Here is a 23,413-nt window from a genome sequence, read left to right as displayed (position 1 = left end):
GGAATTTATGCTGGCAGTTGATTTCGAGTCAGTGGGAGGATATGGTATGAAAGCTGAAAGATGAATAACTCCTGATAATGCTGAACAGAGTGTGTGGAGTCTTTTTGGTTGAATGTCATTGTGAATGCCACAAATTAAGAGATAAAATATTCTGTGTTTCACATTTTATTTCATTGGAAATGAGCTGCTCTTATAGTCTCACGTATCGAGAAATCTGGAGCCAAATATCTGTCGTTGCAAATAGCCAAAAAGTAAATTTTAAGAAAGAAGCCAAAAGTATAAAGAGACGCGATAAAGAACATGACGGATTCTCTTTGCATGTTTAGTCCGAGAGAGTAGGGGAAGACAGATTTGAACTACTTTAATATATGGGTGGAACATGTCACCGTAGAACAATATACAATGATATAAACATGGACTGCAATAGAAAGTGGATCTGATTATAGCTCCCAAAAGGTTTTCTTTATGCATACTTTAAATGCCAGAGCAGAAAATTAAATACCATCCATTAAATTAAATACCATCCATTCATGTAAGATATCTGTGGTCAGGATCAGATGTTTTCCAGGTGTTTACCAGGTTTCACTTATTATCTCAAAGATAACGCTTGTATCTTGTTTTTTTTCCACAAGACATTATTTGACATTTGCACTAAAACATACAAGAAAAATTACTTGAATGATAAAAATAATTTTGTTGATTTTGTTTTTCAATAAAACCTTTATTTAAAAAAAATATGTAAGCAAATTAAACCAGAAACCTTATATCATAGTGACTAATCCTGGCATACACGTTTGTCACCACTGTGGTTTAAGCAAATGTTAAATCTGTTCCTGCAATATTAATAGACTGAATTCCTTTTTGACATTAATAAACGTTTGACTATCTCCCAGTGAAACACCTATTCAAGACGTCGCCTTCGTCCCCGTCGCTCTGACATGTGGGAGGAGAGAGTGCACCAAGCGGATCACTGTCCCTTTAGAAATGTGAGTGAGACCTCTGCCCTTGGGAGTGGGCTCGGGGCGCGATGTCACAATAACCCCAACGCTCCTGCAGGAGAGGGAATTTCACGGCGAGGATAAGACAAGCACATGCGACAACAACTGGCAGACGTCGGCCATGTTGACTCGTGTCTTCACCTCAGACTCCGGAGAGGTGGAGAGACAGAGAGAGGACGGTCTGGAATGGAATGGGCTGGGGGGGCAAGTAGACAACAGATGGTGGTTTATGTCACGCACACAGACACACATGATGGTAACACACATTCTCCGGCACTCGCACTCCAAAGATCCCTCAAACGGGGATGATTCATGATCTCTGGAGCCACGGGGGAGCAACAAACACATCGGACACACTTCTCACATGTGATGCACACAGATCCTGTTCCGCATGTTATCTTCACTGTAAAACGTACAGTCGCTGCTTATAGTCCTTCAGGGGGCGATACGTAAAGAAAGCTACAAGTTTTACTACAGTACAACAACAAATACTAGATCTCAGAGGTGTTTATTGCCGCCACTGCTTTCTAGGATGCACACAAAAGAAAATGCATCCACAATCACCCGTGGAGAGGACATAGATATGGAGTGATAAACAGAATACATAATATATAGCGTCCAGCGACTCCAAACAGTCAGATATGATCTGTTGTCAAGGCAGAATATTAGAAAAGGTCAGACAACATGGGGCATCGTTGGTCGTGATATAAAAAATAAAAAAGAGACATTTTAGTCATTTAGGTTAAACAATCCGAGAGGTGAGTATAATCACAGTTCCCGCTTCATATCAAGGTGTGTGTGTGTGATGTTTTGCCAGTGCATTCACGCAAGATGAAAAGGCAATTAAACACAACCTAGTCCTCGCTCAAATGCATCAACCAAAGCTTGTTCCTTCAAAAAAAAACAAGAAAAAAAACATGAGGGACAGGTAAGCTGTTTCGCTAACAGAGAAGTCTTCATATGTTCATTAACACTTTTTTCAACTTCAGGAGGTATTAGGTGTCGATGTACACGTCTGTCCTATTTTCGGAAAAGTCCAACCTGACAGGCCGCCAGGACGCTCTTCATGGGAGCAGGCATGCACATCCCGTCATGGTGATGCGATGAGTAATGCTTGAACACCCAGTCAAAATTTGCCGAACCAGATTGTGGGTGAATTTTTTTTTCCTTCTTCTTGGTTTTCACTCTCAAAGCAACTGCAAAACAAAAACCACCCTGGACAATAAACAATAGAGACTGAAGAGCGTACAGTGTCCGGTGAGCTACGGGACAAAAGACAGCCGGAGACGTCCGCCTGCTCTCCGGCGGTTGTTGAATGGGTGTCGACATGCTTTGCCGCAGGCGCCTCGTCATCAGTTCAGTGTGTGGCAAAGTGGAGAGCAGCGGAACAGACAGAGAGGTGCTAATACTCAGACAGACAGACGGGAGACTCAGTCAGAGATGAGCTGCAAACCCGTCACAACCCACTGGCCTCCTTTCAGCACGCTGGATTCTGCTGGAGGCTTCAAAAACGCCACTCAACACTGCACTACAACACACACACAGACATGAGTATTTCTATTGTGCACAAAGTCAGGAACAGTGGTTCTCTCCCTTCACACACACACACATACACCTGTCTTCACTTAGCCAGCATGTACCTCGATAAAGCGGCCGTTGTATCGGGAGTGACAGCGCACGGTGTTTTGGTCGAGAAAGCCAGAGCGTGTTTGAAATCAGAGATGAGCACTGAAGCGGCAACTGCGTCTAAAATCTCTCTCCGAGGAGACTTTACCTTTGTTTGCTGGGGGTTTTGAAACAGAAGTGCTCCGGGGGGTCAACGAGGGCCAGTTCAGGCAATTGCTAGAAATACATTTTCCCCCACAAGTGCCATCAAGCAGTGTAGATGATTTATATTTCAATAAAACTTCACTGAGAACATCCATTGCCAATATAATGGCAATGAATAGAATTTCCCTTACATCATCACATTAAAAAGTAGCATGTCCTTTTCATAAACACTACTTATGTATTTATACATGAATTTCAGTGTATTTGTCACTCAGCAGTAAGTCCTGTTGCATAATGTATCCTGTGGCTCAGTAAGGAGCTTTCCAAAAGTATGGAAACATAGCTCAACCTGAGTTTAGGCTCAACACTTCCAGTAACATTTTGAACATAACAGGGGTGTATATTTAGAAAATATGGGTATTTAAGAAGCAGGGAAGGATCCATTGAAGGATGATTGCGTTGCATTATGGGAGTTGTAGGATCCAGTGATTTTGGAGCTCGACTCACACGAGGAACAGAAAGTCAGGATGTGTCCACTGCTTGTGAGTTCTTTAACTTTATTAAAGTTCAAAACTTAAATCGCTGTCAAACCCCTTTGACGAAATGCAGTATAATACAACAGCCCTGAATTTAGTGTACACAGCGATATTTCATATGCGAAGGACCATTAACTAATTCCCCAAATTACCATTAACCACCCGAAAACAGTTTCAACAAAATATACCTACCATCTAATCTTGAGAAGAGGAAAAGAATGCTCCCAGTTCACAGCATTACTTACAAGTCTTACACAACCCTTGAGTGACACAACATTGTTTGCTTAGCTCCACTCTCTTCTGTAAAAGGAGCTGAGCAGAGGAATGATAATAGACAGCGGGATCAGGATGATGTAACTGCAGGTCACATGGTAAGACGAGATGTTCAGTGTCCGACAAAAATAATCGTCCCTAACGCTATTGGGTATTTTGTTTTGTATCTCCGAGTGTTGTGGATAAGGAGCGGGCTGCAGAGAGTCGCAGCAGATCAGCGTGATGTCAGAGGTCAAGCCACGCAGAGAGAATCGCGCATAGTTTCACCTCGAACGTCCACTCCGCTGCTCGCACACAGCACATCAATAACCGCCGTCGGTGCAGTCTCGAGCCGGCTGGTTCCACCTCATTGGCCGTGATTAATTGTCGATCGTGTTTTCCCATGATCCTCCGCGTCGTCGGGAGAGAAACCGACTCCAGCTCGGCATTCTGGGAGTGGACTCTGGCAGCGCTTCTCACTGGAACCCGTGACCTCTCCTCCTCCTCCTCCTCCCTCATCTCCCCTCACCGCCCGCCTCCTTTAACCTTTCCACTCTGCCCTCGGTGGGTTCAGCACGGACTGGCGGCGGTCGGGTGAGGAGGCCGCGCCGGTGAATTACGGCCCGAGCCGAGACGTGGTCCACATGCCAGGACTTCTCACGCAGACCGAGAGGCATGGCAATTACAACGCTGGCCAATAATTGAAGCGTAATGAAGACGGATGGGGTCGGCAGCGGAGGCGGCGAGGTCGCATCGTGGGCTAATTTGCAACATTTATTCCGGAGCGTAGCGGGATAATTGCTGGGATACAACAGGTGAAGGACGGCCATCGCTGCAGCAAGAGCGGTAAACATGCAAACAATCAGCGGCTGCTTATGCTTTCAAGAAGGGAAGACCATGAAAAACTGACCGCACTGATTGACGACATTAACTGCCTGCTGACGGATGTGTTGCACTCTCTTGAGTGGTTACTGTGGTGGCAGGGGCGGATGCCAAATTCAGCGGATAAGGGTGCCCTGTGTGAATGGGGATTTTTATTCTCTCTAAAATGGTTATGATTTTGGGTTTATGAGGAAAATAACAGTGATGTACCAGTCTTGACTCACCTCCACAGAGTAAAGAGGCTGTAAAAATAAGTGTTATTATAGAGCAACAAACTTCCCATGCATGATTTCTTGCAATGGAATCGGATGAAATACATAAACAAGTAAACATAAAGTAAACATTCAAAGAGATGAATACAGGCATCACGGAGCAGAGGCCGACATTTTGGAGCAGCTGATAACAACACAGCCGAGTAAACTGATTTGAGTTATTTACAAGTTTAAACGTGGTCTATCATAACAGGATCAATGTTGATGGAAACTTTAAGTTTTAAGACATCTAGATCACATGTACCTGTTTTAATATCATTTCAGTGACTAGTTTTAGTGAGTTTAGCGCAGTACAAGTGATCAGCAGGAAAAAAGCAATAAATCCTTTCCATGTAGCAAAGCATTATTTTACAGAAATGGTAGTTAATAGTTCAATTGTGTACTATCATCGATAATCTGGATTAGTCGGTTTAAATCAGGGAAAACTACATTTCTGGCCATATTTCAGCATCAGCAGACAACTGACTGTCCAGATATTTCCACCCAATAACAGCCATCGTGGGTCTGTTTAGCTACTCGGTGGTCAGAAGGGCATCGTACTCCCTAAAAAGTGCCACCAACGCTTTTTCTCGAACTACAGCCAACGCTACGAAAACAGCCCCAAAATCCCCCTCATGATCGGAAAAAGGATCTGGTGAGCAGCGGTTGTGAAAATAGACAAGAACGAGACGCGGATAACATGTTAATAAGCTCTAGTCCGTTCACAGAGAGCCGTATGAAACACAATAGGTCAGGATTTTGTTCTAAATCTTTGCTCAACCGGCCATAATCTCTTCATAACTCGGAGTAATGCCCAGTAATATGAACAAGGGACGAGTCTTGGAGTCTCTCCTCGCGAGTAAATATACAACAACCTGGGAGCCGCGGTTCTCGTATCTGACCCATCTGAACACACTAACAGTCAAACACAGGACCATCTGTGGATCCCTGGAAGGACACCGATGCCTTATTGGCTTCTTGCGAGTGAGTTTGTGTTAGCTCCAGTAAGCCCCGGCCGTACCCTGCCCAGAGGAAACATGGGAGTGGGCGGGCCGGGGGATTCAAGAAGGATCTGGTTCTGCCTGAAACCGCTGGCGGTCTCCACAACAAGTCCCTTAGATGAATGAGGTTGCATACACTTGCTGCTTATTAATGATTTTTGCTTTAATCAAGTTTGGTGAGACGCAAGGTTAAAAAAAAAAGTCAGTAAAACGAGCTATGCACACACACACACACACACACACACACACACACACACACACACACACACACACACACACAACTGCACAAACTGGACGAGTCCAGTGTCTGTTTAAAGTAAGCGATCTGAGTTAATGTGAATAAATATCCAGTGAGCTGCTCAGACTTTTCCTCATATCCTGCACTAGCCCACACGCACACACACACACACACACACACACACACACACACACACACACACACTTCTTCACCCCCAAAAGGGCCCCCATGGCGACTGTAACAGTGTTGAACCGTTCCCGTAGCTGTCGTGAGAGCCAATCAAATCCCTCCATCAACAATGCCCTTTGTTTCTGTGCCCAGGAGGTATTTAAAAAAAATGGCGCCCGGGCTCGTTTGTCAAAACTGATATTGTTGTCGCTCTACAACTCCCCAGCTTTCCCTGTTTGCTCTCTGAGAGTCTGGGCGTACCTCAGAGTGGCTTTGCCAAAGCGTGTACAATTGCTTGGTGAAATAGTGCAAAACGCAGTCTGAATAACTCGCCAGTGCGTTTTCGGCAAAAGCTGCCAGCGGGCTCCTCCGACAGTGACCCACTGTGTTCAATGCGGCGCCGCCTGCCAAGGGTCGCTTTCCATTTGGCTTTCAGCGCGCTGAGGCTCAACCCGGCAGCGGCGTGGGGAGAGAGCGAGCGAGAGGAGGCGCAGACGGACGGAGCAGCCGGCCGCGCCGGGCATCTGCTGCCGTTTAGGCGGGAAACACCCTTCCTCCGTGACAAATAGATGAACGAGCACTTTTCCCCTAATCAATAATTCAACAGTGACCTCATGTGAATATAAGCACGCTTTTGAAAATGTAAGAAGCACAGCTCTGTCCGGCGCAGCCAAACAGATGGCGTGTTTTCTATAGTTTGCGCTCAAAAATATTTAAATCCCATTATAAACGCCAATTCAAACGTTGTGCCTCTGAAGATGTGGGAATGTAACACCCCGGGGTGTCAGTAGCCTGACACTGACGACGCTGTGTGTTTACAGGACCTAATTCTCGTGTCAAAGCCGAGCTCTTTCTCTCAGCTCCTGTCTGCTTCTCCGGAGGAGCTAATGCTTCTCTGTCGCTTTCCGTCTGCGTCTACATCTGTCTTCTGCTGGCAGCGATGGTTGTTTGGAGCACAGCAGGAGGCCAATAACATCTCGTACTCAGAGGTCTGATTTCAATCTGCCTGAGCATCAGACTGACGTCTGAGAACAACGAGGAGGAGGGAGAATCTGGTCTGTGGTCTGGGAATTTAAGGACACACGACGAGGACGTCAGAAGAAAACGGTGGACTGGAAACTGCTCATTTTGGGCTTAGAGGAGAGAGGGACAATACCAGCCGAGGCTGAGAGAGAGAGAGGCATACACAGACAAGGAGAGAGGGAGAGACTCTGACAGAGGTGGGTGATGATGGATAGCTTTCCATGTAGGGCCCCATCCATTTTCCAGAAGCTAAAAACAGACATGGCAACCGAATCGAATTGTTTTCAACTATTTGGATATGAAATGTGCTTTGTGTAAGCCCTAAAACAGAACACAGCATTAAAGGATAATTCTGGTTTATTACATGTTAGATCACAGTCTCATGGTTTGGGGCATTTTTTCTTCTTCTTCTCTTGGTTATGATAACAATAGACTCACCAAAGTAATTGCTGAGATTTGGAAACACAGAGGCATCCCAAAGTCCAATTGGGCCAAAAACCACGAGCAGTCAGACAGGTTGTTAACAAGCCAATAGTTTGGCCAGATTATCGAAAACCATTCACAAATTGAAAGTGACTGCACCCAAAATAGAGATTGTGATACCTCCTTGTACAAGAACACCAGCATGCAGAACTACTGTAAGTGCAGTGGGACAAAGTTCACTTTGGAAACTGCTGTTTTCTGTGTTTTCTGGAGCTTTCAACTTCAAGTATGGGTTGCGTTTTGACTCCAACCCTCCATGTACAGCTACCTGTTATCGCATGCTATATATTCCAGCCTTAAGTCATGTGATGAGGACCAGGGAATCTCCACGGCAACTGAGCAAACTCCACCTACTCTCGCGAAGGCTGCGTGATGCTGCTGGTATTGTGAGAAAAAGCCATATAAGTGCTTCTTTAAGTAGAAGACAGGTTAAGCTAAAAAGTTCTTACTACCAATCTCTTACACCTTTGAAAGTCTTTCACACAGGTGCGATCACTAACCTGACATCTAGGATGTATACCTGAGGAAGTCTGTCTGTCTGAGGACAGAAATATCGAACAAAGTGAGTCGGGCAATCCGGCTCATTTGAACAATGCTGAATCCTTTTAGCCGCCAAGACTAAAAAATGCGGGCCTGCAATGTATCAACAGAAAACCTGCCACGACCACTTCTTCTGACTTCTAAGCGACTGATGCCGAATGAGGGCAGACCCCCCGCCAGTGGCAGCACCCGCCCGACTTAACTCCGTTTGCCAACGGGAGATATACTGTACGGAGCAAAAGGAGGGATATGAATAATGTATGAGTGGCAGGTCTGATTGATGTGGGGTATAGGGTTTCCAGCCAGCCAGCGGAGGGGCTGTGAGTCCGTGCCCAAACCCCAACACACAGCACTGCTGACATCAAAGGGTGTGGTCTGGACTCACTCATATACAAACACAAACTCTCTCTCCCTCTCTCTCTCTCTCTCTCTCTTTCACACACACACACACACACACACACACACAGTTGCACAAACTCACTCACTCATTCAGCCAAAACTCAAAACACACAATTTCAACCACTTGCATAGATGAAGACACACATCTGCACACTCTCTTTCCTCACAAATGTACACCCACGTGCACACACGTGCACGCACACACACACACATGCGCACGCAGGACTTCCTGTGCTCCCAAACAGGAACACACAGGCTGCTGTGTGCCGGACGGTGGGTCTGGGATTTTGGGTGGAGGGAGGCCTGGCTTTCCCCACCTGTGTTTGCGGCAGTAATTAAGAGCGCTCGCACGCACACGCACACACACACACACACACACACACACTCACACACACTCTCCGCAGCACAGAGAGAGCTCTCAGTCAGTGACTGAAGCGCGGCGTGCTCGTCGGCTGGTGTTTGCTGCAGCCGCCTGTGTTTTCTGCGGTCGGAGAGTGTGAATGCCAATGGAAAGCTCTAAATGGCCTGTAAATACAAACAGTCATATTTCCAGTTCCAGGCCATTTAAGAGCTGGTCATGGTCTGCCCACGCAGGCCTTCATAACATGACGGCAAAGTCGTGTGATCAATCCGTCTCGCGTGAGTTCACCTTCTATTAGTATCCCAAAAAATACCTGAAGGAGATCAGAACCCGGCGGTACATTTAACCTACTGGCACTTGGTGTCTGCGTGGCCACAACCAGATGTAGCTTATACGGCTGTGGGATAGAACTCTACCACGTAAAGAGCCAAGAATTCATATTTGTATCGTAACAACGACTCAAACTGTGGCACGTATATGAAAAAGACAACCGTGACAAATCATGTCATCATGTCTGGATGTCTTCTGGGAGTAAACCTAATCTAATGCCGCCTCATGACAAAGCTTTAAAAACACAGAGGAACCACGTATTTGTGTTGGGTGAGCACTGGTCACATGTCAGATGCTGGGAAACGCTCGGGAGACGCTAACGTCCGTCAGCCTTCTGATCACACGTCCTCTCGTACAGTAGCATCTATTCCGTTCTGGGTTTCTAAATGTGTATCTGGTGGATTTCGGAATCCGACACATGAGAGACTACGTTACCCCACCACCCGGCGCGCAGCTCAACATCTCAAGGAATAAAACAAGCATGACAGGCCGTGACAGTCGCCAATCTGCGAGCTCTATACTTTGAGGTTGCGCTGGTTTGGAGGGCAACGAGGCAAGCTATTGCGCTGCGAGCGGAAGATTTGTGAAGACGGGGAGTAAACACACGCAGGGCGAAACGTGCTTATTCTCTCTCTCCTCCTCGCTCCCTCGCAATCTCGTAAACACACGCGCACTACAATTACGTCTCATTAGAGCGCTCTGGGCCTTTCATGTAGCTGCTGAACATGGCCACCGTATCTCCCCTCTGGCCCACAGACATAAACAAACACTTCAGCTGGCCTGCCCCCCCCCCCCCCTCATCCGGATACATGGAGCCTCCGCTCCACAACGGAGAGCCAGGGATTCCCCTTCGCCATGGGCGCATGTCCCCAGCTCTGTCGCTCCACAGCGCCACCCACATCTTTTTCTTTTCCCCCTCGTCACATGCTTTTCTTCTGCCCTTTCCTGTTCCCTAAAACAGACAAGATAAATGGAAACAGCGCGAGGGACAAAGAGTTGAGAAGCGAAGAAAGAAAGGAGGGAGACAGGAGTCAGCGAGCCGCCTGCCTGCAGTGGGTCGGTAATGATATAATGAGAGGACTGCGGTGCTTAGCGGGCTGCTCTTTTTATAGACAATGTCAAGACAAATGTGCAATCATTCACTTTGATTGAGTGGGTGTGTGTGCGCGCTCGTCTACATGCATGTTCATGTGCAGGATCGCTCGGCGCACATGTGTGTGACGGGGAGCAGACTCGGGCGTTGTGAGGTGGGCGAGGGAAAGACAAGAGGGATGGGAAAATGGAAGGAAAGGGAGGGGGGGGGGTGTAATAAAAAGGGAAAAGGCAAAGAGAGTGGTGTCACTGAAGAAAAAAAGAAAGAAGGCTGTCCCTGGCGTTGAGCAGCGGGGTCAGAGAGAGGTGACGGAAAGGTCAAGCTGAGGTCAAATAAGGTGCAAAACCAGTTACTCTGGCGCAAGTTTAGAATGAAAACAAACTGCCGCTATCACTGCAGGTCACAGACAGGGCCTTCTCTCAGGTCACACACACACACACTGATGGAGCCACTTAATTAAAAATGGGATCCCTGGCACTCCCTTAGAAAGTCCCACCTTCTGAAGGCAAATACACAGCTCTCCAGCGCGGCTGTTTAACAAGGATTGAGTTCGATACGAGCGGCGTGGAGTGAAAGCCTCATTGTGGCGCAGAAGGGGGCTCTGAGAGCCATGTCAGTTCTCTCCTCATCCATCAGGCCGACACCTCGGCGCAGCATTTCCTCACCAATTATGAACAGAACTCCAACCTCGCTGTGCATGTGTCTAAGTGCACACAAGCCTGTTTTTATATGAAGGATTTTATATGCACGCATGCGTGTCGAAGTAGATGTACAAGTAGCACATCCTTCGTTACAGTAACTTTAATGCTCTCAAATTACCCACAAAGCTTATTGCAAACTGTGTGTGTGTGTGTTTGTGTGCCACACAGCGTCGTACGCCTGGTTTAATACAATAAGCCTGTGCGAACGTGGATCTGCTATAAGTCTAATAAAAAACAGACAACATAAGGAAGCCATTTGGCGTTGTGTGATGAGGGAAGACAGGCTTTCATTGCTCTGACCCGACAAATGTTTCCATTCCATTAAAGCCATCAGGCCAGTTTGAAGTGGACCGGGTGGGTGGATGTCTCTGCCACGCTCAATCAGCTACAGGCAACTCTCAGCGGGCTTGGCGGGAAAATGCTGTCAGAGTCTGAATCACTACTTCTTTCTACCTAGAGTTATTTTTAACTTAAGAACACACACACACACACACACACACACACACACACACACAATCAGGTTGTTAAATGAGGCAGTTGTGCATAAGTAGGGATCTCTCAGCGGGGAGCATGCAAAGGCTGTTTGACTTGGATGTTGACCCACATTGACAGCATTTGGTCATTTGTAACCTGCGACACTGCTGCAATTTACAACTGGATTATTTTATGAAGAGTCTATGTTCTCACACAAGTGAAACGTTTCATCCACAGGGTGCTCGTCAGGAAAAATCATTCCTGTAGAAGTTTATGGATTATAATAATATCATAAAAATGATATGCCTGACAAAAAAAAAACCTATAAAACGGTGAGAAAAAAAAAAAAAAAAAAGGCGAAAGAGAGCGCATTTATTCTGTAAAAAAAAATATTCCATTGAATAATAATGCGTCACTTGGCCCAACTTCATTAACTAATTAAATGTTGTCGGGTGGAATTCTTATTATTTATGTTTCTGTGGTCAAACTGACACCACAGATGACCCTTTGTGGTTCTACACAAACAAAGAAAATGATCATGGAGGAAATAAGCGGCAGTATAACAGTATATAATAAATCCAGAGTTAATACAATGCATCACACAAACGCAAGCAAACAAATACTTTCCAGATGTGCACAATGGGGGCTATTTATTCTTGGAGACCAAGTAATACTGATGCCCCTGTATGAGCTCATGCATGCAGAGGGAGCACATGTGCACACAAACAGTCACAGAAAGTGTGTCCACAGAAAAGGTCGGACAAACATGTAAGAGAGCGAGAGAAAGAAAGAAGAGAGAGAGCGCAAAAAGAGCAGAGACTGTGACTGAGCTCTTGTGATATTTGGCTCCACTTCGACACTCTGCAGTCTGGACGCAGAGAATCTTCCCACGAGCCGCTCGACCGTCTGACAGAGCCAGAGACACACGGGGAGCGAGCGAGGGAGTGTGAAGGAGCGAGAGAGAGAAAGAAGGTCACACACATTCCAGTCCCAAAGAGTCAGGCCAGACTCCTCACGCAATTAAAATAAGATGGACCCCCCCCCCAACCCCAACCCCTCGAAACCCCCCTCTACTCCATCAGTCCCGTCTGCTGGACCAAGAAGGCTTCACTGCACGTACTCCCTGATACTCCCTAAAATGTCACGACATGAGACTCAGCCTTTTTTTTTTCCTGTATGACAAACACACAAGTTCACACACGCACACGCACTTAAGTGTGTGTGTGTGTGTGTGTGTGTCACACCTGTGCTTCCCGATCAGGGAGCGTCTCAGCTTCAGACCGGCTGTGGACTCCCTACCGTCTGCTGCTCTCTGTCTTCAGGTCCATTAAATTGCCAAGAAAGTCTCAATTATTCTCATTTAGATTTTTTCTGTGATCAATGAGTTCCTGATTGAATACATCTTGCCAATTTTACAACATTTTATTTCAGAAAGGCAAGTGTATTAGTAAAGTGGCTTTCAATAACAAGGTGATCCGAAGTTCTTTATATAAGAGACAACATTATATACGCTGTTTCGTGTTTAAAATAGGTGACGTGACAGCCGAGAACTTTGGCTTCTTTTGGGAAATGAAAAAAGGATTTTGTAGAAAAACATGCTTGCATTTTCTAAAGTAAATTGGGACAAATGGCCAAAGATAAACCCCCAAAAATGTTCAACAAAATAACCCAAAATGATGATATATAGCAAATGAATGCAACAATTTACTTGTTGATAGTGAGTAATAACGGAAAAAAGGGAACACTTCTGCTCTTTATGAATATTGTGTTAAGTAAACATGCAAGCTGCGTGGAAAAATATCAAGTTATTACTTTACAAATATTTGTTGAAAGTCCTCTCTTCTGCCTCAAATTCTCCTCCCTAACACCCGTCGCCACCAGCTGACACCCTCCCTCCTGCCCCGACCTGTTAAACCCCCAGCAGGGTGCCCAGCCCTCCCACCACCTACCCCCTCTGGAGTCATCCATCCATCCCCCACCCTCCTGCCCTCTGTCCAGGTGGGAGGTATGACTCTCTGCTGTTCTGTGTGTTGCGTGTGTGTGTGTGTGTGTGTGTGTGTGTGTGTGACCAACCAAACCTGTCAAACTCGGCAATAAACCGCAGCACAAAACAAAAGGGCCGCAGTGGAAAACAAACTATGGCTTTTGTTTCCCCTTTTCAAACCAAGACGACTGAAATAAGTCACATAAATAACAGGCTGTTAAATCAGTGGAGCATGTTGACCACAGCAAAGCATTAATTTTTAGGAAAAATAATGCAAAATTGCTGGCAGCAAATATCAAAAGCAGTCATAGAATCAGTCTGTGTGCTTTATTTGCCCGTTTCTTTGATCAGATATTCCGTAATTCTGAATCTTGAATTTTGAAAGACTGTATGTCTGAGTTCCTTTGGTTCTGTGTTAATACAGCATGCAACACTGTAGACGGAAGACGTTCGAATTATTTTGAAAGAAATATTTTTGTTAAACGGTTCCGACACAAAGAACATTAAAATGTCTTAAAAGCACAAATCACAGATCAATTCCCACAAGGAGAAACATAAAACTGTATTTAAAAGACACCAACTTACGTCAAAGTGCATATTCATTGTTATGATTGTGTTCTTTTATTATTGGCTCATATTCATCTTCTTGGTTTTCAAAACAAATACACACGAAGCAACAGTTGGCTCTTATGTCACTCCTTTGTGTTGTCTTTGTATTGATGTAGCCCGTTAGGGAGCTGGGATTGCATTTGAAAGGATGCAAATATGTTGTATATCCATCTATGAGATCTATGACTTGAAAAATTCAATAGGTAGACGTTTAAAAAGTTTGCCACAGAGGGTTGTATAACAACTGATTTGGGCTTTCCTTCCTTTTATGAATACTGTGTACTTGTCCATGGAGCATCTGCATTGTCTTACATGTCTGTTAAACCTAACCTAACGTCAATGCTCAGATAGCTTTCTTCAGGACTCCGGGGTGCAAACTATCCTGCGGGCTTCATATGAAATCTGCAGACTCTGGTTACACGAGGAGAAAGGAGAGAAAAACAGATCCGGAGGAGGAGAAGAAGAAGAAGGAGAGCATCTGCTTTCATCCTCAACCCAGCAGGGGAGAGCTTTGGCCTGTCACTCTGAGACGGACAGCCAGCTGCTGACACACACACACACACACACACACACACACACACACACACACACAAAATCTCAGTAGCGCAATCATTTTTCTTGTTTTTACTATTATAAAAGGCATATTCTTAATTTTAAGTTAATAAAAAAAAGAAACCGGAACAGTAAAGGTTTTAATGTGACCAGTGTGTTCTTTCCAACATGAAGGACTGTGAACTTTTCCTCTCTCCTTAAAAAAAAGACTTACTCTGGTTTGCACTAAAAGGCAAAGACGAGCACTACTTGGGTGTTTTCGACTCCATCAGACAGCATGACTATTCCTAATTTATTATGAATGGTTGGTTCCAATCATTTAAAAATGATTTGATCTCGCCATCAATACCACAATAAAACCTTATTAATGACATACATTTGCATTACAACGTCCAAAAGTTGTTCCTCAACCGGAGGAGGAAGATTATTTTGGGTTCGGTACTTTTGCAGGTTCTTGACGTCCAAATGTTTTATGGAGTGGAACAGGAAAATAAAGTAATTACTCGTGTCAGATTGAATCACCCTCACTGCCTGTAAAAAATAGGGATAACGAGTGATTTCTAAAAGGAGCGGACCACACACACACTCAACAGTAAGATGGGTAAAGCGAGGCTAATTAAGTGAAGACATGATTCAAGAGGGTTAACGCAGAGCAGCGACCAGGTGACAGAAACACAATGGAGATGGTGATTAAAAATGCTCTGAGTCCATCTTCATTTTGCTTTCTTCGCGTACGTGAAACTGCAGTTGTTTTTTAGGGCACGTTGCAGCAATCAAAGCCCAATGCGGCGTGCTTTGGGGCTTCAAACTGGCAATCTGCCATTTCGCCAGTAGAAACCCTGCAAAATTGACTTTATTTGTAAAAACTAAATACACATCCCTGTTTTAACACAGGACTTCCAGCCTCCAGCAACCCTTCTGTCATTCCCTTTACAGCAAGGTAACAGCGGACTAAGAAAGGAATAAACAGAACGGGAACAGAGAGGGGGGGGGAAAAGGAAAAGATGTTCCCTTGAATCTCACCCTAAAAATGAGGACACCTCCCGGGTCAGATTTCAGTCTGTGGAGCTGCAAACCCGACCGCGCCCCCTTCACAACAGCAGTAACCCTAAAACGTCTGCGGTCCTCTTATCTGTTCCTCTATTAGAAGAGGAGGGAGTCACTTTTACAAAACCTTTCTCCATTTATCTTCCCGCAGCTCTACAGTATCTGGACTATGAATGTCCTCAGTATCCTCCTCTGTCCCTCTGGTACGATGCCACGGTAAATACTCACTCCATGTCGGATGATTTAGGATTTGGACTCAGATGGGGCAAGAGTGCCTCCCTGGGGATCTATTTTAAGACTCTCACCTAATTCATTATTCTTTTCGTCATATCTCACCTCCTACGCCTCTTTCCTGTGTGTTTGTCCAACTCTCTTCTGTCTCTGCGTTGTGCCATAATTTGACAACAGTTTTAGTGCCAAACCTCGACCCAAGTGTGTGTTGATTGCCAACAGCCAAATAGGCCTTCAGGAAAAGTGAACCCTACAAACATCTTTTGTATTAAAAATGAATAGACCCTAGATCTTCCACTTTAAAGAAAGGGTTATTTACTTATGTTGAACATTTTGAATTAAACTTGTAAAATACTCTAATCTAAAAAACTGAAAGATACCTTAAATGAAACTACCATTAAAGTTAAGCCACTGCAAACAATATCGGTGCTTTAAAAAGGAGGTAAGGAAAAAAAAATGCAAGTGCCCGACAGTAGAAAATTGTATATTTTATAAGATGATGTAACATTTCAATCTATAATAAAAATAGCTCATTTATGTTTCCTGCCCATCGGTCGCCAGATCACCGGGACAGTAAACTACAGAGGTCATCGTCTTCTTGATGCAAAACACAACAACTCTGGGTGCATGAGAACGTAATTGATTTAAACTAATCCATTCCTTTCTTTTTTATCCAGGTCATTTTATGTCAGTAAAAGTCTCTGCTTTTATTATTAGAAATCTGAGGGATAATGAGCATCAACACTTATCATATAGAATCCTTAAAATAAAAGCAATTAGTCTTAAGAACTACTGAAAGACGTGTCTTTTGTTGAGCCACATTAAAAAAGGACACATTGGAGAGGCTCCATGAACCAAATCAAGTCCTCAGACCTGCGATACGATATCCTGTATCAGTCCGTTAAAATGCATACAATGTTTTTGTTACGCTGAGCCAACATTCTCTGTAAATTAACAATGTATACGTGTGTGTGTGTGTGTGTATTTCTGTGTGTGTGCTCATGCATAAGGTTGCTGAAGGTTCAGTGTGGTTTTATTGCTCTGAGCCACAGGGGGGCAAACCCCAGTTTATTAAGCTGCTGCTAAGGCCATGGGTCGGATTTCACCTGCAATTAACGTCACAAGACCCCTCCCCCCTCCCCCCCACACACACACACACACACACACACACACACACACACACACACACACACACACACACACACACACACACACACACACACACACACACACACACAGCTGCTGTCGTTTACTCATCCTGCTTGTGTGGGATGCCAAGTCAACATGACGGGAGCTTCTGACACAGTCTCTCTCTCACTAAATGATCTACACTCAGACTAACCCCTACAGAGCGAGCGAGCGAACACACACATGCACAGGCGCGCACACACACACACACACACACACACCTCAAGAGATGACATGATTATGCAAGGCTGGGTGTTGTGGGGCAGCAGTGGCTGAGGGGGAGTTGTAGTCAGGAGGTTTTGGTGATGAAACCTAACGCGCCCTCTCCTCTGCCCTATTAGCTCTCATTTAGCTCTTTACCACTCCAGCTGTGTTTATTAAAACCTTACAGAGCAGGCTCAGGTATTTATCAGCTCCCTGAAACACTGCTGTAAAGATCCAGGCATGCATTTAACACACAAAATTACCTGAATTGAATATTGCTTCTTTAAATTGGACAAACCTCAAATCTCATATCTCCTTTTGTATTTCTAACAAGTAACCAGCTAAACCATCAAGGTTCGTCTGGCTTCACCACCCTCCAAAACCAACACATCTGATCTCCACGGCAAAAAGACCCGGTGTCCATCAAGTCTCAAAATGCCCGTTAGAAAGTTAACGAGGCCCCTTTTTGCACGTCGAGTCGCACTGATGAGCGCCTCAGCAACGAGCTGAGAGCGTAGACGTCCATGGGTAGTTTACTGTACCGAGTCCTGGAGCCCGCTGTCACCTCCAAGGCCAAAAACATGTGATGAATGGCCCTGCGCTCTCATCAATCATCTCTGATTGGCCCTGATCTGCTCTGTGATTGGCTAATTAGCCTCATCTGTAACCATTACGGCACAGAGAGAGGCAGCTGCAGGAGTAAAAAAAAGAAAGGGAAAAAAAAAAAAAGGATAAGAAAAATAAAGGAGGTGAAAGAATTACACCATCAGGGCTGTCCTGTCACCTCGCTGCCTCCACACAATGCCAGGAATCAGACAGCTCCCGCCACACAGGGGCAAACACACACACACACACACACACACACACACACACACACACACACACACACACACACACACACACACCTTAAGACCGCTAGGAAACACCTTCCGAAGCCCAGAATTTCACAGGTAATTATATTTTCTAAATAAATACGCGAACAAGACAAGAGCGGCGAGGAGGGGTTGTCGGGACTGTGTGTCAGCGGGTCAGCCACATCTCATCTGGCAACAGTTTCTGGTCCGCTACAGCGGCGAGAACAGCAACGCCAGCTCCCGTCGGGGGAAAAATAAGACGCGCTTATTAGATGTCAGAGGGAAATATCTGGTAACTGGGTGGTAACTGCTCGCCAAGCGAGAGCAAGAGGGAGCGACGCTTTGGTGGAATGGTCTGGTGACGCAGCCTTTCGAGGGGGGGGGGGGGGGGGGGGGGGGGCAAAACATCGAAAAGTAAAACAAGGTTACGAGGGGGGAGGAACATGAAGATTTTTTTTAAACACACGACGGGAGAGGAAACAGACAAAAGGAGAGAGAAAGTAAGCCAGCAGGACGGAGGAGGAGAGAGAGAGAGGGCCAAAACCACCAGGCCGACGTCTGCTCCCTCCCAGCCAGCCCTCTGCTCTGCACAGGAAATGTCTCTCTGCAGCCAGAAGGGGAGGGAGGAGGTGGAGGTGAGGTGGCTTCAAACAGCTGTGCCCAGCATGGGCAAATGGGGGCATAGGCTGAGAGGAGAGGAAGGAGCAGGGAGGAGGGCAGTCCTCGGTAAAGATGGACAACTCCTACAGTCTTTAGTGAGCGAGTGCTGTGGGGTTTCCTTTTCCCCCCTCGGCATGCTCAGAAGCAGTAATCTGTTCGGTATCGCCAAATCCCCCAAAACCGCACTAAAAAAAAAAACGAAAAAGAGGGCAGCCGTTTGTCTCGAACACCATCACCAATCATCAAACTGGAAGAAGCCAAACGCTTAACCCCTTTGAGGAAAATGAGATCAGGAGGATTTAAATCATTCTATCTGCAGATTTTATACTAAAGCGTTCAGCTCCTGGCATCGATTCCATCACACCGGAGTAATAATAATAATAAAGGGACTCCATTGAGAGTAGCTGGGCCGCTCCGGGTCTGTCTGCCTGCCTGCCTAGGACGGACACCCGATACACGGCTGAGACGATGCCCAGCCAGCCGCACGCCTTCAGACGTCGTTAGAGCAGACACACAGCACGCCCCTCCTGCCACCCGCAATCCATCCACAGCCAATTACAAGCAATTTCCCTGTCCTGGGTGGGGTGAGGAGAGGGAGCGAGAAAGAGAGAGCGAGCGAGAAGAGAGAGAGGAAAAGCAGTTGTCAGCCTAAAGCAGACACACATGGTTCTGTTTACAAATTGCCAGTTGTTTGGCTTCGCCATGGTAACATAGTGCTGACGCTGGACGGACATTTCAAAGTGAGATGGAGAGAGGCAGAGGTGGGGGTCGCGGTGACAGTCGCGGCCTTTGATGGGTCTGCAGGGCGCGGCGAACTTTCGGCGGGAGAGATGGCTCATTTATGCATAATGTACAAACACGCGTCTGTTTCCCTCCCGCCTTCGTCTCCCCCCCTCACCCCCCTCCCTTCCCCTCAGCACCTCGGGCTTCTGTTTGGCTTCCCCGAAATCTGCCTTTTCCGAAACTGGAGCCGCACAGCGAGGAGGTGCCTGATTCACCAGAGCTGGAATGTCGGCCGTTCCCACAGGAAACCTGGGGCGTCTCAAGCCAGGGTGCCCTGGACAGGCGAGTGTGCGCGCACACACAGAGACACACACACAGACAGACACACACAGACACACTAATCCAGCGACACAGGGCTGCATGAACAACATATAAACTCACAATTGGTCAGTGAGACGGAAATATCAGGAAGCTGAATGTGGCCCAACAACTAGAAAGTCTTGTGGTTTTTCATAGCAGCGGGCATCATAGTGTACTGTAAATGCACACCTAAAATGTTGTTTTTAATGACAACATTACTACACTAAACATTACGTTCCTCAGAGCCTGAGTGGCTGTTGGGGACGAGGAAGACAGTAGCAGTCGTAGCTACAGATTTCATTTTTAAAGCTTTAGTGATACATAGTCTTTTATTTTCTTCTTAGACTTTATTTTTCAACACTTTTTCTAATTATTTGCACTCATAATTCATCAAGGAGAGTGTGTTCACATTGAACTTGAAGCAGATTTGTTGCCTCCACAAACAGCCAACACTGACTGTACAGACGTTAGCTGGAGCTAAGTGTGTTTATCTCTCAACTTAAACCTCCAGCCTTCTTTTCTTTTATTCCAGTTCTTCATCCTCTCGGTTCTGTACTTTCATGGAGCCGAGTCACGCAGCCACAGGAGAAGCGTGAACTGTGGCGGAAACATCATCAACACACGTCATTGTCTGTTTGTGCCCGCTTAGTTTTTTCCACTGACTTTGTGTGCAACAGCGCTGCCTCTACGCGTCTACACCACCGAGGAAGTGCCGCACCTTCCTGTCTGAGAAAAAATAACTGGACTTTCACTTCCAAGATCTAACCGACACATAATAATAGATATCCTCCTCCCTTTTGTCAGATGTAAATTAGTTTGTGTGACAGCAAGATATATATACATATATATAAATATCTATATATCTTAGAGGAAGTGTACCTTCCTCTAACAGGAGGCAATTATTATTCAGTGTGGTTAAAATTGGATGAGACTGATCTGAAGTCTTTACGTATCAGGCGGTCACTGACGCTACCGTCGGCCCGCCTTCACAGCTCGAGACGCCGCTTTTCCACCGCCCTGCTCTGACGCAGTGGCCCCACACTGAGCTCTGCAGTTAAAACGGGGTTCCCCGCCGTAACCTCCTCACCCCCACTCCCATCTCAAAGAGCGCGCCCCCACCACCTCCGCCACCATCACCTCCTAATAACAACACGGTCCGCTGTGAGGGGTCTGCTGTCAGACATGGCAACCCGTCGAGCCTTTCATCTCAACAGGCACACACACGTGTTCCAACCTTAACCTATCACACGCACACGCACAGGGGGGAAAACACACACACACATTCAGAAACACTGAGCTCTGTCTGCTCCTGGACGTGGCGACCCCACTGTTCGTTTCATCTCCCCACTCTTTGCTCTGCTTGCTGCTGGCACCATTACGTTAACACAAACACCATATTTCTGTCATCGTCCCCAGGACGCAGCATTCCCTTAATATCTCTCTTTCTTCTGCGGGCGTTTGGGGAATGGCGATGGGGGCCTGAAGGGATCTGGGACACGGGTGAGTTGTGGGAAACCAGAGTGCAGTCTGTGGCCTCACAGCATGAAGCCCTCTCCCTCTCTTTCTCTCTCCCTCTCTCTCCTACCGCTCCCCCTTTCCTTCTCTATCTCTGTTTCTCTTTTGGCAGAGAATCATAGGAGGCTTCATGCAGATCGCATATTGCGGCCTCAAATGATCTGGGAAAACATGCCCCGTTAATGCTCATGTGCACATCTGAACCCTGTTCAACTCTGCAGCGGTGCGCGCACAGTTTGTGTCTATTTCTCTGGGACTGTGTGGGGTGATGGTTTTGTGTGTGTGTGTGTGTGTGTTTTACCTCCACATAGTCTTTGGCGTGGCCCCAGTCCCTCTTGGAGTCCAGGTTGCCCAGGCTGAAGTTCTCTAGTTGGCCGAGGTGAATCTTTGCCACAGAACGGCTGACCTTACGCGTCACAAAGTTTGAACCTAAAACACACACACATCGAAAATGCTTTGTTGGCACCTTCTGAATTCAATCACAGTTTACGCTGCATATAAACGTTACAGAGGTGTAGCTCGGTCCAACACACACAAACACAGAGCAGTCAGCAAGAGAAGAAACAAAAAGGGAACATAAGGGAAATCGAGGCCTCCTCGTGGAAGAGTTTAGAGATCCCTACCAAACGTCTAAATCACACTATCACCACAAACACACACACAGACGGCCTTCCAAACCTCCTCTACTGCTCCAATTCCTCTTGAGCCAAAGTGAAAAACTCAAGCAAGAAGCCACCCTGAGTCAAATCGATTCGCTACCACCTCACATTTCAGCCACTAGATCCTTTTAGATTCCTTCTCTCTCATTTTCCCCTTTAATTCACTATGTCGGTGTTAAATCTGGGCTGGATGCCGAAACGAATCTCAGAGCATCAGTCTGCCGATACTAAAAAAAGCAACAGGAAACTGCCAACAGGAGAAAAAAAAAAACGAAAAGAAAAAAAAAAAAAAAAAACGACAACCAAACAGGACCACCCTGGCTCTGCCGGTGCAGTGTCCAGTCCAGAGTCACCGCACCGGCAGCCGGTTCATCCGCCGGATCGCCCGGCGGTGCTCCCCAACACACGTGGCGATATTATCTGCGGGAAAAGAAGCGAGCTCCTAATGACTACCTCTGTGCCACTAGAAGGGTTAGAGACGTTTTTTGGGTGCCTTTGGCAGGACACTGAGGGCCGGTATCAGGTTCTCTCTTCCTGCTGCAGGGGGAACGATGCCGCAGAGAGCCTGCGAATGAGTGCACCAGTCCTCCAACCCAAACACAGCATCATACCGATGGAAATCAACACTAAATGTTCGGGTGTCATGTCTAATCATGACAGCGTCTTAGTCGAAAACAGCTTAATGGAGCTTGAGGAGTTCAACTCTGGCTCTTCTGTCTTGCGTTCAAAAGCCAAAATGGCAGATATGTGAAAGTCTAATTTCAAAGGAAATCAAAGAGTTGGTTATATTTAGCACACACATCATCTCTGCTGTACATACATCTCTCACAACCTTCCGTGAACCTATTCGAGACCTCTTAAGAGCTCCTACATCTTTCTTTTTTTTTTTAACTCATCCTGTCTGAGATGAATGTTGCCTTTTAGCTCTGCGCCCATCCAGTCCATAATAGTGCGGCTCTGTCTCGACACTGTATCACTGTTGCCCTGACATGGAGCAGAGCCTCCATTTAGACACAGGAAAATCCCATGAACCCAATCATGCGAACGCACCAAATTTGTAGTAATTATTTCATAGGAAAGCGACAGCCCTGGGCAGGCTGAGCAAAAACAGACCAGAGAAGGTTAGACACGCTTATTTGAGAAAATACAGCATGTTGTGTGTTGGTAGAATGGTCACATGGTCACATGGTCACAGGTCCCTGTGTCAACGCTGCTTTGGCGCCAAGTTGAGCTGGCCAGTCTTCAGACTTTCTCTGGATTAAAAATCTAAACTAAAATCCGATGTCCAAAACCTCTGAGTATTCAGGGGATTTTTTTTTTTCTTTTT

General features: G+C 46.1%; 1 protein-coding gene across 1 annotated transcript in view; it reads right to left on the bottom strand.

Moving 5' to 3' along the window:
- gmds (GDP-mannose 4,6-dehydratase) overlaps positions 1-23,413 on the bottom strand; it is a 138,363-nt gene that overhangs the window by 64,475 nt on the left and 50,475 nt on the right. Inside the window, exon 7 of the mRNA XM_079221211.1 lies at positions 21,729-21,856. Coding sequence (XP_079077337.1) covers positions 21,729-21,856 — 128 coding nt within the window. The remainder of the gene's footprint in view (positions 1-21,728; positions 21,857-23,413) is intronic.

This window comes from Taurulus bubalis, assembly GCF_910589615.1.
Source record: "Taurulus bubalis genome assembly, chromosome: 7".
NCBI classification, from domain to species: Eukaryota; Metazoa; Chordata; class Actinopteri; order Perciformes; family Cottidae; genus Taurulus; species Taurulus bubalis.
The sequence above is the reverse complement of the archived record's forward strand: the minus strand, read 5'-3'. Positions and strand labels throughout refer to the sequence as shown.